At 38.3% G+C, this 18995-nt stretch overlaps 1 protein-coding gene across 1 annotated transcript in view; it reads right to left on the reverse strand.

Annotated features, from left to right (window-relative positions):
* GRXCR1 (glutaredoxin and cysteine rich domain containing 1) overlaps positions 1–17886 on the reverse strand; it is a 77601-nt gene extending 59715 nt beyond the window's left edge. Inside the window, exon 1 of the mRNA XM_027104031.1 lies at positions 17503–17886. Within this exon, the coding sequence (XP_026959832.1) occupies positions 17503–17886 (384 nt within the window). The remainder of the gene's footprint in view (positions 1–17502) is intronic.
* Positions 17887–18995: the final 1109 nt, after the last annotated feature.

An 18995-nucleotide genomic window follows, 5' to 3' on the forward strand; every position in this document is an offset into this window, starting at 1 on the left:
TGATCTGCTGGTAAACTACTTTCAGGGGAGAGAAAAAAGCCCTGATGTGTAGTATTTGTTGATCTCCGTGCTAGGAATACTCCCACCATGGCCAATTTCAAACTGCCGAGATTTGACAACTGACTTGCAGATTTTATGAATACTTAACAATCCTCTCCCCATCACACCACTGCCACCTCCCACCGCAAAAGGTCCCTGGCCACTCAGAGCTCTCGCAACAAATCTCCTTTCTATCAAAACGGGACTGCTTTTCAATGCAATGCTTTAGTGAGAGATCCCAGTATCCTGAATTTTGATCCCTTCCCCACTCAGCACCATTCCTCCCTTATCTCCAGATAACATCACTGTATGTTTCCAGGGTGTAGTGGATGCTGTGGTGTGTGTCCCCACCCCTCCTTTCCCTTCACCAGGTTGGTACAGTATCTCCGTTGCCATGGGTGGTGGCTGCTAACCATTCTCAGCTGCCCCTTCATCCAGACTTCATCCAGAAGTGAATTACCCCCTTCATCCAGGAGACTGGAGGGAGGAAGGGCAATTATGGACATTACCCAGAACCACATAGTGGTCCATTAGTATTAATAACTCATCTTAGTAAGACCTGATGAGCAAGGAATACTAAATGCCTGGAGGTAAGACATATCTGCTCCAGAGTGTGGGAGACAAACGCCACAAAGACCCAAGAATTTGCAACTCCTGGTTAATCATGTATGAGTCTGGTGGTCTGGGGCATGCTAGAACTTCCCCTCAAAGGGAAATAACAAATTATTCTATTTTGCACCTTCTATCTCTAAGTAAAAAGCACAGTGCTGGATGGACCCGTTCAGGTGTTAGAGGACACACATCCATGTATCCAGTGGCACAGAAGGTTGCCAGTCTTAGAGTAGGGCTCACAAAAAGAAGGGCTTTGCAACAGCTGCAGGCCGAGGTACAAGCAGCCCTGAAGTGTGATTCATGCAACCCAGCAGATCCCATGTTACTAGAGTTACCTGTAGTGGAGAAGCGCACTGTGTCAAATCTCTGGCCAGCCTCAGTAGGAAAGACATAGCAGCAACCCCTAGGGTTCGGGCTCAAGACCATGCTGTATGCAGGAGAAACTACAATATTTGAAAAGCAGCTTCTGGCATGGCCAGGGCCCCGGTAGAGACTGAGTATTCACCCTTGCAGGCCATCAGAACTACTCTGGATGTATAGTTTGTAAATATATACTGTCACATCCACAAAGTCATAAGGTCAAGTATATCTAGCAATAGTTCATCTTAAAATGAAAGTGATTTACCTAAGATCAGGCTCAAGTGGCTTCAGAGGGCTCAAGGAAGCTACTTGAATAAGAAGGAGCACTGGCCCTACCGTGTCCCACACCGTCCAGAACCTGCCACCTGACACAGCTGTAGAGCAGCAGCTTGAAGGCCGAGATGATGAATCAGTTTGCTGACGGCACCTTGTGGGAAAGGGTGTCGTTCTTCGGGATGCCAATTATACCTTTACCCAATAGTCATCATACGGTGCTATACTGCCAATATCTAGAATTCATGGGTCCAGGAACCAATGGGGAGATGCAAGAATGATCCCATTCACCATCACTCCCAGTGACCCACCTGGGAATTGGGTTTTCCATTCCTGCAATTTGACACATCATTAATCTAATTCTTGCATTCCCAGAAGGGAATACTTCCACTAAGCAACACAGGAAGAGGCCCACTAAAAATTAAAGCTATAGTTGACATGTGGTCCCCTTGGGTTCGTCATGACAGTGATCCAAGTGGCATAAAAAGGAGCTACCACACTGGCAGGGGTAACTAACACGGATTGTCTCAAGGAGGTAAACTTCCACTATATATTAGGGGCAGATAAAAATATGTCTGGTATTCAGAGGCCACTCTTGGTACTTACTTGATTTTAAATGTAAATGGGCAAGTATAGCAATCACTGCCTGATAAGCGCATAGTGACCAGAGGCTCAGAATCCACAGGGACTGAGAATACGGGTCACCCAACCATGCAAGACACCTCGACAGGCAGAAGGGTTAGCTAGGAGGAGGAGGTCTACAATGGAAAGTAAGAGACAGATAAAACAAAAATCACTTTGAGACCAACTGCAGTGTGCGGGCTATAATTTATCCCACTAACTCTCCCACTAACTGGGGCATGGCTGTGCCTGGATGAAATAAACTCTATGGGAGAAGAAGTAAACCTGAACAGTGCAAGAGGTAGACTGTTGTGTATGCTCCACACTCCCTCCACAATGTTGGTTCACCCACCCCCCAGCCATTGTGAATACTGGCTGCTAAAAACTCACAGCTTCCCCCTTCTCTGGATAAATGTCTCAGCAGGATGGATGATACCTTGTTACACACAAACATAAACACACACACATAGACTGCCAATGGCCAAAGACAGACTAACACAGGCATGACAAATGCCAGCCCCTTCCTGCAAGATGGGAACAAATCCATGGTACAATTTGTACTCCGAGTATCCAGGCTGAAGCTGGTCTCTAGCCAAGGTCACTTCTTTGCTTAGCTTTCTTGCCATCCTAACCTGTTTCCTCCATCCCTTTTCTGCTGAGAGTACTCCCTCAATAAATCACTTGTCACAAGAATCCAATCTCAGGTTCTCCTTCTAGGGAACTTGACTTAAGACAAAAGAGCTCTTTATCCATTCATTTGTTAATGGACATTTGTTTCCACATCTTGGCTGATGTGAATAGTGGTACTATGAACATAGGGGTGTATGTTTCGTTTTTTAAAAAAATTTTATTGGAGTATAGTTGCTTTACAATGTTGTGTTAGTTTCTGCTGTACAGCAAAATGAATCAGCTATATGTATACATATATCCCCTCTTTTTTGGATTTCTTTCCCATTTAGGTCACCACAGAGCACTGAGTAGAGTTCCCTGTGCTACACAGTAGGTTCACATTAGTTATCCATTTTATACACAGTATCAATAGTGTATACATATCAATCCCAATCTCCCAATCCATCCCACCCCTCCCTTTCCCCCTTGGTATCGATATGTTTGTTCTCTACGTCTGTATCTGTGTTAGAGAATGTGGTACATATATACAATGGAATATTACTCAACCATAAAAAGGAATGAAATAATGTCATTTGCAGCAACATGGATAGACCTAGAGATTATCACATTAAATGAAGTAAGTCAGAAAGAGAAGAACAATTATCAATACCATATGATATCACTTTTATGTGGAATCTAAAATATGACACAAATGAACCTATCTATGAAACAGAAACAGACTCATGGACATAGAGAACAGACTTGTGGTTGCCAAGGGGGAGAGGGTTGTGGGAGGGATGGAGTGGGAGCCTGGGGTGAGCAGATGTAAGCTATTCTATATAGAAGGGATGAACCACAAGGTCCTACTGTATAGCACAGAGAACTACACTAAGTATCCTATGATAAACCATAATGGAAAAGAATACGAAAAACAAGAATCTATACATATGTATAACTGAATCACTTTACTGTATGGCAGAAATTAACACAACATTGTAAATTAACTATACTTCAATAAAAAAAAAAATACCCCTTATAATGACTCCAAAGGACATGAAATACTTATAAATCTAACAAAACATATACAGGACTTATATTTTGAAAACTACAGTTTGCTGATGAGAGAAATTTTAAGAGATCTAAATAAATGGAGAGACAATGTTTAAAAAAAAAGGACAAAGGAGCTCTCTGGAGAAAGAAAAATAATGGAAAAAAATTTCAGATGGCAGATCAAAATGAAGGTCAAAATATTGGGGGACAAATGTTTTTTCATTGTTCTTTCATCGAACTGGGATGTTGTCAGTTTATATCATATAAAATAAATTAACATCCGCCTTGCAAATTTGCTGTGAGGATCGAAGAAACAGTATTTATAAGCAAGGTACCTAAGTTAATTTCTGTCAGTGTAGGCATTCAAAAAGTGTTGCTCTTATTCCTAATACTGTTCCTTTAAATAATTTTTTAAACCTTGTTTATGACTAGCAGAATCAGGAAAGCTGGAACAGCATAGCTAGGAGGCTTGCTGAGAGAGGGTCTGCCCTGCTCTGCACGCAGAGAGCTGCTTTATCATCGTTCTCCTCAAATGGAAAATGAGTTCCACCTCACTACCTGCGGAGCCCGGAGGGGACAGCTTCCGAGGCAGGTGTGGAGAAAGAAGCTGTGGGAAGGAGCCCTGTGACTCCGTAGTCACTGTGTTTTGTATTTTATTTTGTTTTTGATTTAATGTAGGCAAGCAGGAGGGAAAAAAATAAAGCAATATGCACTGTTTGGGGGAAGTTCTTTTCTGTTTTAGATGGCTCAGCCTAGGTCAAGTGTGGCACACACCTTTTTAAAATTACACAATTAGACCCTACTCTAGATATAAGAGATAACTAATATAATTACACGTTTACTGCTATTAGTTAATAATAAATTGTTTACCATCCCTCATGTCATTTGAGGTTTCTGAAGTTCTAGTGTTAGAATAATGAAAGCCATCCGGTAAAAAGCTCTAGGCCTGAGAAAACAAGGATGGCATCCAGAAATCCAAAGGAATGAATACTGAAAAAAAAAAAATTAGAAAGAAGTAAACCTGGAAAGACAGGAAAAAACAAAGACAGGCCAAAAAAAAAAAAATGTACACAGATTATACTATAAGATCACTATTGAAATGCTTTTGTATGGTTCAATGTGAGTCAAATTGCATAAAATAAAAATTAAGTCACATCAGAGCTCTTGGATAATGGTGTGGCAGGCACAGTGGCTTGCTTACCCAGCAGCTGTTTCCAACCCCAGGCTCCAAGCTCTCCTCTGCCACAGAGGCAATGCCATGACCTCACATTCCCAGCCTTCTATTAAGCAAACAGTGGCCATAAGACCCTATTCTGGCCATTAAATGTCAGAGAATGCTTCTGAGAAGTTTCTGGAATTCTCTTTTCTTTTCTGATGGGAGAGGCAAACCTACAAAGAACGTTCTCGTTTGCCACCCCTCCCTTTCCGTTTTTGGCTCTGGCCTGGCAGCCATCTTGGATCCATGAGGGAACTTCACAAATAAGCCAAGGATGATAGAGCAGAACAACAGGAACTGGGTTGTTTATCACCTTACCAACCAACCAACAACCTCAGCAACAAACAGCCTTTTCTAAACTTCTTCTGAACTGATAATAATAAACGTCCGTATTTTAAGCCATGTCTAGTAGTCTACTCTCTGGTTTATAGCTGAGTGCATCCCATAAAAATACAAATAATTCCCTGGATTAGTGTTGAAAGGCATGACAAGTCAATCCAGGCTACTACTAAGGAAGAGATGGAGTCCACCTCTACCCGGAAGGAGCAGGCCAAGCTTTCAGGATGACAGGTGTTGTAGAGGAATGCTCAGACACAAAGCACGTGGGCGGCTGGCTGAGCTCACAGGTATGCAGCCAGGCTGGTAACCATGTGGCCTAGGAGCCACGGGAGGTTAAAACTAGAGAGTCAAAGACAAAAGGCCCAGGTAGGCGCCAGAGCCAGGACAGGAGCTGCAACAGAGGCACTGGCCTCAGGAAAACAGGTTTATGTAGCAGAGGCTAAGCCAAATTTAGAGGCAGCAGTTGAGATTCTCTGAAGGGAAGTGAGTGCAGCCAATAAAGCCTGCAGTACCACGACGTCTTTTCAGGAGTGGCCCAGGAAGTCCTATGCGTCTTTTAAAAGATATTATGTGAGGGGAACAGGATCGCTATGAGACTTACAGAATTGGGTCAGATGCCCTGCCTCTATCCCTTTGTAAGCTCCTGAGTACTCACCATACTTTACAGTAACTGAGTTTGTCTTCCTCATGAGAAGGAATTTAGTTCCTCTGAGGATAGAAATCATGCTTTATTCATATCTGTGCCCTCATTGCCAAGCAGAGTACTTAACAACGATTGACTCACAGTTTGTTGGACGGATAATAAAGATAATAACAGTTTTATTGAACTCTTACAATGTGCCAGGCATTGTATAAGATGCTTTATAGACAATAGTTCATTTATTTCACAAAAACTAGTCACTATCATTACCCCCACTTAACTGATGAGGAAACTAGGGTTTACAAAAGTTAAGTAAATTTCCCTAGAATATCTGCCTAGGATATTCAGACTTTGCATCAGGAACCAGGCCATCTCCCTCCAGAGAATAGTGCTCTTACCCATTAATGGAGGGATCAAACCCGCACGCCCTGCATTAGAAGGCACAGTCTTAATCACTGGACCACCAGGGAACTCTCAGGTTTCCTAATACTTTTTTAACTGAAAAATATGCATAACTGTATGCACTAAACCTACAGGTAAAAGCACCAGGCACTCAGAGAGGCAAACTCCAGCCTGCAGGCTCCTACTGCTGCATCTGAATTGTGCTTGAAGCTTCAGGACTCTAGAAGCCCAGTACTGCTGAGTATTAATTCAATTGATTCAACACGCAACGTTGTGCCATGACTACAAGCTATCTCCTTCCCAGAGATCATAGTTACTGCCCTCAGATTGTAGGAATTAGGATGCATGACCTCTTCAGGACACATGACTCAATTCAGACCTAGGGACACATACAGAGTGAAAGTGAGGGGATGGAAAAAGATATTCCATGCAAATGGAAATCAAAAGAAAGCTGGAGTAGCAATTCTCATATCAGACAAAATAGACTTTAAAATAAAGACTATTACATGAGACAAAGAAGGACAGTATATAATGATTAAGGGATTAATCCAACAAGAAGATATAACAATTGTAAATATTTATGCACCTAACATAGGAGCACCTCAATACACAGGCAAATGCTAACAGCCATAAAAGAGGAAATTGACAGTAACACAATCATAGTAGAGGACTTTAACACCCCACTCTCACCAATGGACAGACATCCCAAATGAAAATAAATAAGGAAACACAAGCTTTAAATGATGCGTTAAACGAGATGGACTTAATTGATATTATTAGACACTCCACCCGAAAACAACAGAATGCACATTCTTCTCAAGTGCTCATGGAACATTCTCCAGGATAGATCATATCTTGGGTCACAAATCAAGCCTTGGTAAATTTAAGAAAATTGAAACCATATCAAGTATCTTTTCTGACCACAATGCTATGAGACTAGATATCAATTACAGGAAAAAAAATCTGTAAAAAATACAAACACATTGAAGCTAAACATTTTGCTATTAAATAACCAAGAGGTCACTGAAGAAATCAAAGAGGAAATCAAAAAATACCTAGAAACAAATGGCAATGAAAACACAAGGACCCAAAACCTATGGGATGCAGCAAAAGCAATTCTAAGAGGTAAGTTCATAGCAATACAATCTTACTTCAAGAAACAAGAAACATCTCAAATAAACAACCTAATCTTACACTTAAAGCAATCAGAGAAAGAAGAATAAGAAAACCTCAAAGTTAGGAAAAGGAAAGAAATCATAAAGATCAGATCAGAAATAAATGAAAAACAAAGGAAGGAAACGATAGCAAAGATCAATGAAACTAAAACATGGTTCTTTGAGAAGATAAACAAAATTGATAAACCACTGGCCACACTCATCAAGAAAAAAAGTAAGAAGACTCAAATCAAAAGAATTAGAAATGAAAAAGGAGAAGTAACAACTGACACTGCAGAAATACAAAGGATCATGAGAGATTACTACAAGCAGCTATATGTCAAAAAAATGGACAACCTGGAAGAAATGGACAAATTCTTAGAAAAGCACATCCTTCCATGACTGAACCAGGAAGGAATAGAAAATATAAACAGACCAGTCACAAGCACTGAAATTGAAACTGTGATTAAAAATCTTCCAACAAACAAAAGCCCAGGACCAGATGGCTTCACAGGCAAATTCTATCAAACATTTAGAGAAGAGCTAACACCTATCCTTCTCAAACTCTTCCAAAATATAGCAGAGGGAGGAACACTCCCAAACTCATCCTACGAGGCCACCATCACCCTGATACCAAAACCAGACATGTCACAAAGAAAGAACCCTACAGCCCAATATCACTGATGAACATAGATGCAAAAATCCTCAACAAAATACTAGCAAATAGAATCCAACAGCACATTAACGGGATCATACACCATGATCAAGTGGGGTTTATCCCAGGAATGCAAGGATTCTTCAATACATGCAAATCAATCAATGTGATACACCATATTAACAAACTGAAGGAGAAAAACTATATGATCACCTCAATAGATGCAGAAAAAGCTTTCAACAAAATTCAACACCATTTATGATAAAAGCCCTCCAGAAAGTAGGCATAGAGGGAACTTACCTCAACATAATAAAGGCCATATATGACAAACCCACAGCCAACATCATTCTCAATGGTGAAAAAATGAAACCATTTCCACTAAGATCAGGAACAAGACAAGGTTGCCCAATCTCACCACTGTTATTCATCATAGTTTTGGAAGTGTTAGCCACAGCAATCAGAGATGAAAAATAAATAAAAGGAATACAAATTGGAAAAGAAGAAGTAAAGCTGTCGTTGCTTGCAGATGACATTACACTATACATAGAGAATCCTAAAGACACTATCAGAAAACTCCTAGAGCTAATCAATGAATTCGGCAAAGTAGCAGGATACAAAATCAATGCACAGAAAACTCTTGCATTCCTATACACTAATGATGAAAAATCTGATAGAGAAGTTAAGGAAACACTCCCATTTACTACTGCAAGAAAAAGAATAAAATACCTAGGAATAAACCTACCTAAGGAGACAAAAGACCTGTACGCAGAATACGATAACACACTATTGAAAGAAATTAAAGATGACACAAACAGCAGGACAGATATACCATGTTCTTCGATTGGAAGAATCAATATTGTGAAAATGACTATACTACCCAAAGCAACCTACAGATTCAATGCAATCTCTATCAAACTACCAATGGCATTTTTCACAGAACTAGAACAAAAAATTTCACAATTTGTATGGAAACACAAAAGACCCTGAATAGCCAAAGCAATCTTCAGAAAGAAAAACGCAGCTGGAGGAATCAGGCTCCCAGTCTTCAGACTGTACTACAAAGCTACAGTAATCAAGACAGTATGTTACTGGCACAAAAACAGAAATACAGACCAATGGAACAGGATAGAAAGTGCAGAGATAAACCCACACACATATGGTCACCTTATCTTTGATAAAGGAGGCAAAAGTATACAACGGAGAAAAGATAGCGTCTTCAGTAAGTGGTGCTGGGAAAACTGGACAGCTACATGGAAAAGAATGAAATTAGAACACTCTCTAACATCATACACAAAAATAAACTCGAAATGGATTAAAGACCTAAATGTAAGGCCAGACACTATAAAACTCTTAGAGGAAAACAGGCAGAACACTCTATGACATAAATCACAGCAAGATCCCTTTTGACCCACCTCCTAGAGAAATGGAAATAAAAACAAACATAAACAAATGGGACCCAATGAAACTTAAAAGCTTTTGCACAGCAAAGGAAAACATAAACAAGATGAAAAGACAAGCCTCAGAATGGGAGAATATATTTGCAAACGAAGCAACTGATAAAGGATTAATCTCTAAAATATACAAGCAGCTCATGCAGCTCAATATCAAAAAAACAGACAACCCAATCCAAAAATGGGCAGAAAAAAAAAAAAAAAATGGGCAGAAGACCTAAATAGACATTTCTCCAAAGAAAATATACGGGTTGCCAACAAACACACAAAAGGAGGCTCAACATCACTAATCATTAGAGAAATGTAAATCAAAACTACAATGACGTGCCACCTCACACTGGTCAGAATGGCCATCATCAAAAAGTCTACAAACAATAAATGCTGGAGAGGATGTGGAGGAAAGGAACCCTCTTGCACTGTTGGTAGGAATGTAAATTGATACAGCCACTATGAAGAACAATATGGAGGTTCCTTCAAAAACTAAAAATAACCTAGAGTCTGTCATACAGAGTGAAGTAAGTCAGAAAGAAAAAGACAAATACCGTATGCTAACACATATATATGGAATTTAAGAAAAAAAATGTCATGAAGAACCTAGGGGTAAGGCAGGAATAAAGACGCAGACCTACTAGAGAACGGACTTGAGGTTATGGGGAGGGGGAAGGGTGAGCTGTGACAGGGCGAGAGAGAGTCATGGACATATACACACTAACAAACGTAGTAAGGTAGATAGCTAGTGGGAAGCAGCCGCATGGCACAGGGATATTGGCTCGGTGCTTTGTGACAGCCTGGAGGGGTGGGATAGGGAGGGTGGGAGGGAGGGAGACGCAAGAGGGAAGACATATGGGAACATATGTATATGTATAACTGATTCACTTTGTTATAAAGCAGAAACTAACACACCATTGTAAAGCAATTATACCCCAATAAAGATGTTAAAAAAAAAAAAAAACTAAAAATAGAACTACCATATGACCCAGCAATCCCACTACTGGGCATATACCCTGAGAAAACCATAATTCAAAAAGAGTCATCTACCACAATGTTCATTGAAACACTATTTATAATAGTCAGGACATGGAAGCAACCTAAGTGTCCATCAACAGATGAATGGATAAAGAAGAAGTGGCACATATATACAATGGAATATTACTCAGCCATAAAAAGAAACGAAATTGAGTTATTTGTAGTGAGGTGAATGGACCTAGAGACTGTCATACAGAGTGAAGTAAGTCAGAAAGAGAAAAACAAAGACCATATACTAACCCATAGATGTGGAATCTAAAAAAAAAAAAAAAAAGGTTCTGAAGAACCTAGGGTCAGGACAGGAATAATGATGCAGACGTACAGAATGGACTTGAGGACATGGGGAGGGGGAAGTGTAAGCTGGGATGAAGTGAGAGAGTGGCATGGACATATATACACTACCAAATGTAAAATAGATAGCTAGTGGGAAGCAACTGCATAGCACGGGGAGATCAGCTCTGTGCTTTGTGACCACCTAGAGGGGTGAGATAGAGAGGGTGGGAGGGAGACGCAAGAGGGAGGAGATATGGGGATATATATGTATACATATACCTGATTCACTTTGTTATACAGCAGCAACTAACACAACATTTTAAAGCAACTATACTCCCATAAAGATGTTTAAAAAAATTTGTCAGCAGTTAGGTGAGATAATGAATTATTAGAAAAATAAAATTAAGCAAAGAGATCCAAATTCTTAGTTGAATAGATTTGTACACATAAATAAAATTTCCTTAACCAAAAATTTTTGGATGGTATTTTATTCTGTGTATCATTTTGAAAATTCCTTCCAGGCAATAATGATTGAGGGATTGATATATTTTTTATAGTGTGTCAATTTATAGACTATTAAATGTTTATATTGCTTTATACAATATTCAGAATACTGGATTTAGGAGAATGATCAGAAATCTACAAGCATGAATAGGCCAGCCAGAGGATATTTGTCTAGTCCTACTCTTATACTGTTTTTACGAAGTTTGGAAACTTTGGGTGCTAATTCCCTAATTATGTGGTAATCATGGTCTGCCAGTAGAGTTTATTAAGTTGTTTCAAGTCAGCTTGTGGAATCTGTGGGTTTGCTCAGCATGTTGTTCTAAACTCAGAATTAAGATAGATTCATGGGATTTATCTTCAAGCAATTAAAACAAAGCTTCCACAAATTTAAATGTCATGATGATACAAGAATTCTGATAAGTTGACGAAAATGAGATATATTCCAATTTAGATATTTCTTGCACTAAGGAGAGAAAATTTTAATAAGATTCACAAGACTTGGATAAGTGAGTGCTAATGGTCAGAGTCACCATTCCTGACTTTAGGGGACTTGTAGGTAATCTTGGGAACAGATTACCTTTCAGTTCTTGGGCCCAGATCAGAACAACATTAGAAAGAAAGCAAGAAGAGGCTGAAGAAAGGAATCTAATATAATGATGGTCTAACAAGAGAAAGACTAAAACCGAGAAAAATATAAGCATTGGAGAAGTGAAAAATGGGTGGCAGAGGCTATGATAGGCCAACAAGAAAACAGAGGAGAGGAATTCTCTAGAGATGAAAAACAAAGTCAAGTGTAGTATCTGAATTCTTCCAGGAATCACTTTACACAACCATTCATTATACACTACTGAATAGTCCATGAAGGCTGGAATTGGGTTTTATTCCTCACCTTATCTAGCATAGTGCCTGCTCCATAATAGATATGCAGTAAATGGTTATTAAATAAATGATTGAATGAATATTAAAGATAACTCACATCAGAAATAATTGATTGGAACAAGCTACCAATACTTCACCATGCAAACTCTATTCCTATTCAATACAGGAAATCTCCAAAGATAAAGAGATGGAAAAGAAGGAAATAACCACTAAAAGAATGTCACTGAATTCATTAACTCAAAGTAAGAATATTTATTGAGGTCCTAATTAGTATCAACGTCAAATGCTGTGATAAAGAGTAGCAAAGTGATGGTATGTGGAAGGTGGTCACAGTACTCTGTAGTTTACAACAATTCTTTAATTGTACACAAATAATATAGCAGTAGTACCAACTTATTTTTTGGTGCTTTTTTCTGCTTCTTGGATGACGTCACCTAATTTCTTAATGTAGCTTTCTGCATTGTTTGAAATTGTATCAAAAAATCCTAGAATTTCTTGCCTACTAAGCTAAGAAGGCAATATTCCATTAGTAGATGCTTGCTTTGATAGACTATTGCATAAGAGTTTCCCTGGATAAATGTGATTTTAAATCCTACAACTTAATGTTTCATATACAGAAAAGAGCTCAAATTGTAATTAATTGATTAATAATGATACTACCTTATAGAGTTGCTATGAGGAATAAATATGTCAATGCACATAAATAATGAGAACAGTGCCTGGCATTCAGGAAGTACTTAAGCAGTGTTTACTATCATTCTTGCTGTTGTTTTTCCAGAGTGGTCCACATAAACCACTGGGACTAAAGAGTCAAGAGTATCGCCTCCTTTTTTCTGGAATATTATCTTATTACCAAAGCTAGATTCAGTGAACCAGAGATGGATAAGAAGTATGACCTGAAACTTCTGTTAATACAGATTAATGGCTGCATGCTAAGGTCAGTGAGCAAAGCTGAGCAGCTGTCCTCCTTGAGTGAACCTAGCCATCCCCCTGCAGTCTCAACTCCTCCAATCTCATGACAATTCAATCAAATGATGTTATAGAAATGATGTTTTGATAAATTTTAAAAGTATAATTTAAAACTGGATAGAAGCTATTTAACTGCAGAAAAACCTCCCCTAGGTGAAGATTGAACATTCAATAAATGATAAATTTTAAAAGCTGCTAACCAAATGTTGAAGTTTCAAAAGACCAGATGATATCATAACATGATATATTTAGTCTTGTAAATCTTCATGTTTGTTATTATTATAAAATTTCAAAAGGGAAAGTTGGGCATTTTATAGAGCATAGAGCATTATACTTTTAAAACAAACAAAGCCAAAACAGCAAAAGGCAGAATTCTAGCTTTGGGCCAAACAATTAATTTCCCTGATATTCAGTTATTTTAAAACAGACATCATCATCATAATAATATCCTGTTTATTTCACAAAATTTGGGGTACAATTAAGTAAAATAATGTCTGTAAAACCATTTGCATGATGTAAATTGTTCTGCAAGTGCATTATTATTTTTAGTTTATTTGTCTTGAAATGTTAGAATGTTCATAAGTATGAGCACATGGCCAGAGGTATGCATGTACATACACAGATGGAGGTTAATGTCTAATTCGAGTTCTTAGAAAGGAGCCAGCAAATTATGGTATGTGCTGTAATTACCTTCCTTCTTTGCGTCTATTTTTCTCTAATACAGTAATGTTAAATTTGCAGAAAGAGAGGGAACTAAAATTATGGAAATTATAGTACGTGATTCTAACAGAGTATGCTTACAAAGTTTGAGGATAAGGTCAAGAAAAGATTACCATCTGAAATGTAATCTCGTAAAAATAAATTAGAAAAAATTAATGACCTTAATTGTCTGTATCATTGACCCACCCTAAGAGACTTTGGAAATAATGTTGCTGCTAAGAGCAAGGTGTATCTCAAATTCAATCATGTGAACTGGGTGGAGAGCTATGAGCTATGCAGTCGTTTTGCAACTTGTCTTGCATGAGATAAAAAGGACTAATTTTTTAAAATAAAAAAACTCTAAAATTTTCAAATAATGGGTAAAATTATTATCAGATAGAAACATCATTACAGCACAATTTCTTAAAGAGAACTAAAAAAGAACACCTATATCAGAGAATAATGGTAAGATTTCTGGCCCTGTTTCTAAACAAACTAGTGATGGATAAATTAGGATACCAATAGGAAACATGCCTATCAGTATACCTGTATTTATCTTTGGCTCAGGAAATACCCTCCTGGTGATCTACCCTGAACAGAAAAAAAAATCATAGATCAATACATATCTTCTTCATTTTCCTCATTAAACATTGAACACTAAGGAATATTTTTTATTAAAATTTCCTTTTACATCTAGGTCAATAATTCTCTTTACTGTATGTAAGAACAACCTAAACAGTTTCTAATACATGCCCATTTCCAGGCCATGACTAGATTCTAGGTTTTCAGATTTCCAAACTGGCCTCTCTTAAGCATTACATTCTTGTCATCTCTGAGAAAAATGAAAAAGTCAGGCATCTGAAAAGCCATAACTTAGACCAGCTCCAGGCTCTTGAGTGATTCACCAACGAACCACAGTCTATAAGGGCCACCTGATCATCCAGGTGACCTTTTCTCTCCTGGCCCATCAGTACCCTTCAAAACCTTGATTAATACTGCACATTCTCAATTACCCAGAATTCTATAGGGTAAATTAATTGACAAACGAAATGAAAATTTGTTCTGATGTCCCTTTTACAGACAACTTTCTAAATAAGTGCTGCTAAGAAGTGTAACCGTTTGGAGCAAATAATTTCAATGACTATTCTCTGCACAGTTGAAATTTTTGCAAAGCACATGCCAATGTTTTATGAGACAGCAATAACATAATGGAAAACTAATAGAGAGGAAGCAAAGTGATTTACAGGGTCTTTGAAAGATATTATTTGTATTTAGGGCTCCCTCTCAAGTTTCAGATTGAGTGCTTTAAGATTGTATAACCTAAAAGGGAAGAAAAACTTGACTGTTTCTTCAATCTCAGTTCCTTTCTTCAATAAGATGGGCTGTGCATTGGAACCTTAATCAAATATCCAAGATATGACTCCTGACTCCTCACTTTTCCTCACTGAGAGAAATTGCTACATTACAGTTACATCTAGTTAAGTTTGCTGCTTACTTTCCAAGGAATTCGGAAAATATACAGAGATCCAGGGAAGAGTCACATCTGGCCCCTATATCACACTTAGGAGAGTAATTGAATGGTAACTTCTGCTTTTACCCCCCTGGGGATTCTCTGCTACTGTACTGTGGGATGCCTGTTGGTGTGCCCTACTCAGTCATCCTAAGACATATGCCTAAGGTATTTGTCATCCGTTATGACATACACATCTCTTAGCAAGCAGCAAGTATCCAAGTCAGCTCTCAACATAACGCTGTGTAGACTGCACTGCACAACTCCAAGCGGTGCTGCTCACACAGTGATGTGAATGGAGCCCCTTAGAATAGTGCAGCTGGCAGCCTGATTCAAGGTAGGAGCTCCTTTAACATTTTATCCTGGAGAGATGGGAGAATATTCCCATGACAATGATGGCAATGATAATGATGATGAACACTAACGATGATGGCCCAAATCTGTGAATACCTACAATGTGCTGATTACTGTATAATTATTTTAAAAAAAGAATGACCAAAAGAAACTGATTAAATATCAGACTTTGAGGGACCTCTGCTAGGAACCATTATTGTTTTCTTAAAGCATGGGGTAAATGGAATGAGGTTAAATTACTAGAAAATGACAGATTTTCTTCGCCAAAAAAGGGTGGGATGGAATTATGCATAAAAATATAAGTAAATATTGTAACCTAATCTAGTACTAAATTTGGACTTTGGAAGTTCTTCTATTTCCTCCTTGTGAATTTATAGCAGTACCAGGATAAAGCCATAGGGAGGAAAAGCTCTTCTCTCATAGGTTTTGAAGATTTAAGATATTTACTCATAAGTGATGGGTTTCTTGAGAGATTTGAACAACAAATTCAAATCTAAGTACTAAAATTGGTACAGAAGTTTTGTAAATAATCCTCCAAATCATACAGCAATTGAAATCATGACAAGCTAAATTAATCACAAGAATGCAAACATTTTTAAACAACTGTTACAGAGTCTTGGTCTACACTTTAGCAATAACAATTTCTGCATTGGGTGGAACACAGAGGCCACTAAGATGAACTCAACCTAATGACTAGAAATCCACACAGGATTGCTTCCAACCTAGTAAAACATAGTCATCAGTTTCTGATTTTTGGTTCTCAACCCCCTCCCCTAATCTGTGAAATCCTTCTATAAATGAACTTTATATAGAATCCTTCTATAAATAAATTCTATAAATGAAAAAAACCTTTGCTTTTAACTGCTTTTATCCTTTGATTTCTTTTCTAAATCCTCATGATGTGACTTTTCCAAATACTTCCTTTAAGTGAAAAATAAGTGTCTTTGGTTAAAATCCCCACCACTCCCGTGTTGTTATATAATGTCAAGGCATTGAATAATTCATCACAAGAGATCATTTTATTTAAATATTGAGAATAATATAAAATTGTATTACAATGAAAAATACTGGCTTGCTATCTTAATGGTAGCGATTATGAATTCCATTCCTGAAATAATGATGCCTGTTTTTAACAGAAAATCATTTCACCAATGCTTCCAGGCAATTTCAAAAACTTAACATAAGATCACTGTCAAAGGCCCAGGACCTGAATAATACATTCCTACATTACTGCGCAGAATCTATCATATCTTAAGGGCTAATTTTTTACTACAAAATCTGGATCTCAATCTGTACATTTATAGAATAACTTTTTCAAGTGCTGCTCTAGAGTTCTTAAGCAAATTAATGGAGAAATGCACCTCAGATGAAACCTGCAACCTCCCCAGGAATGGGAGGAAGTCTTTATATCTACATAACATTCCAGCTGAATCCAACTCCACTGAACGCAGTACTCAGCCTTTTCTGGTTTAAATATCTATACAAGTGATGATAAATGCTAAACTGGTGTCTTAAGGATGATCAACCAGAAATTAACTCCTAAGCTTTGCTCAAATGCTTTGAAGACTACAGTTTGTCTTCTTCCCTTCCTTGGCTAAGAAACAGATATATTGTTTTAGTCATTACACCCTAGAAGACGACTACTTAAATGTTAGGAATTTGGCTTTGAGAGGTCAATCTAGTTTGCTAAGCATATGACCTTATTTTTAATCAGTGGCTGTTGAGACAATATCCTAGATGTAGAAGTGACTCATGAAGTATGTAGGAATCATGAATAAGAGAGGTTTGCTTTAAACTGGAGAACAGAGAGGTGTTGAGATGGTGAATTAGAAACAAAGATCAGGAAGGACAAAGTACAGTGACTTACCTCTAATACTTTGGTCAAATTGTTAAATAGAGCTTGTCCAGCACTGACTTTATATTTAACACCTCTGACTGTGCCATTTTTGCTTAAAATGTTGACTCTTCTTGTACCAAACCCCTTCTCGCTGGCAGCCCTTGCTAACACCAGCAAGTTATCCTGGTCATTCTCCTGCTCGTCCCCTTCCGATCCTATGTGGCCATTCTGCTGTCCATCAGACTCACTGAGTCCATCTATGCCACAGATACTGGCACATTCAGAATCCAGAGAGCCTGCCGGTCGCCCATCTTCATATACCTCCTTCAGAACTCGCCCACTGTGAGATGACGCGATCCGAAACCGGACTTTCCGTGACCTGTCATTTTCTGGCTTCATCTCCCTTTTCAGCATGGTCCCATCCACATAATAAGCTGTTCACATAATTCTGGTTCCCTGGTTACTGCATTAGTCCACTTTCCATATAGCAATACCAGAGCTTAATTCTAGTGACAGCAGCACTCATATGAAACTAACATCAAAACGAAAGAAGATTCCCAAGAACTTACAGTGCATCTCTGCTATTAATAATGAATGTGTGTGTGTGTGCTATGGTTACCTTTAAACTAAAACCTGCAAAGTGATCCCAGCCTTTAAATATTAAATAGCCATGGTGGAGGCTTTAGCAAGACAAGTGCAAGAAAGTAGCATGCAATGAAACAGAAAATAAGTCTGGGGCAAGGAAATGAAAGACTTGGACTTTGAAGCCAGTGGTGAGTGTTGAAAAGGATCTTAGCAGCAGAAATACCTCTAACAGCTCAGAATGGAGACCAGGGATAAAATATGGAATCAAATGTGTAGGATGGGAGGTGTCATAGTCTTCTCACAGTGCTTATTCCTTCTGTCTTTCATGCTCTTTAAAAAGGGCAGTGAACATATTACATGCCTGCATAGAGCTATCAATATTAGCTCTTATTAAATCATCAGTTAGACTTCATCCATATTGTATACGATGAATTTTCAATCTACACCTTCATCTTCATGCACAAGTAGTTTTACTGAAGAATAGCTTTTTAACAGGTTATAACAAGGAATATCTTTTCTTTTGTTGCTTTCCCACTTTTGCTAGCAGAAAACACTCCTCTCTTTGACAAAGGGAAAGGTTTTGGAAAGGAAACATGGAACAGAGAGGGAAGAATGGAAAATCCTCCAAGCCAGCCAAATCCGCCAAAGTAATCCAGGTGATCAACACTGATAAATATCATATCCAAATCACCCATGCATAGAGAAGGGTCTGCCTTACGCTGTGCTCAGTGGATTTTCTGTCACTTTGGCAAGCACCTGAAGAAGCTCCTAAGATACAAGGACATATTGGAACTTATACCATAGTAAGTGCCCCAACCTGTCTGAAACTCCAGAGGGAGGATACTCAGCTGGCTCTCATACTGAGTTTCAAGCTTTTTTTATCTTTGTAAGTCTTTACCTGATTATAAACTCAATTTATACTTACTTCAGAAAAAACA

Source organism: Aethalodelphis obliquidens, unplaced genomic scaffold (assembly GCF_003676395.1).
Source record: "Aethalodelphis obliquidens isolate GAN/ISIS:26980383/991018 unplaced genomic scaffold, ASM367639v1 scaffold6, whole genome shotgun sequence".
In the NCBI taxonomy this organism is placed as follows: domain Eukaryota; kingdom Metazoa; phylum Chordata; class Mammalia; order Artiodactyla; family Delphinidae; genus Aethalodelphis; species Aethalodelphis obliquidens.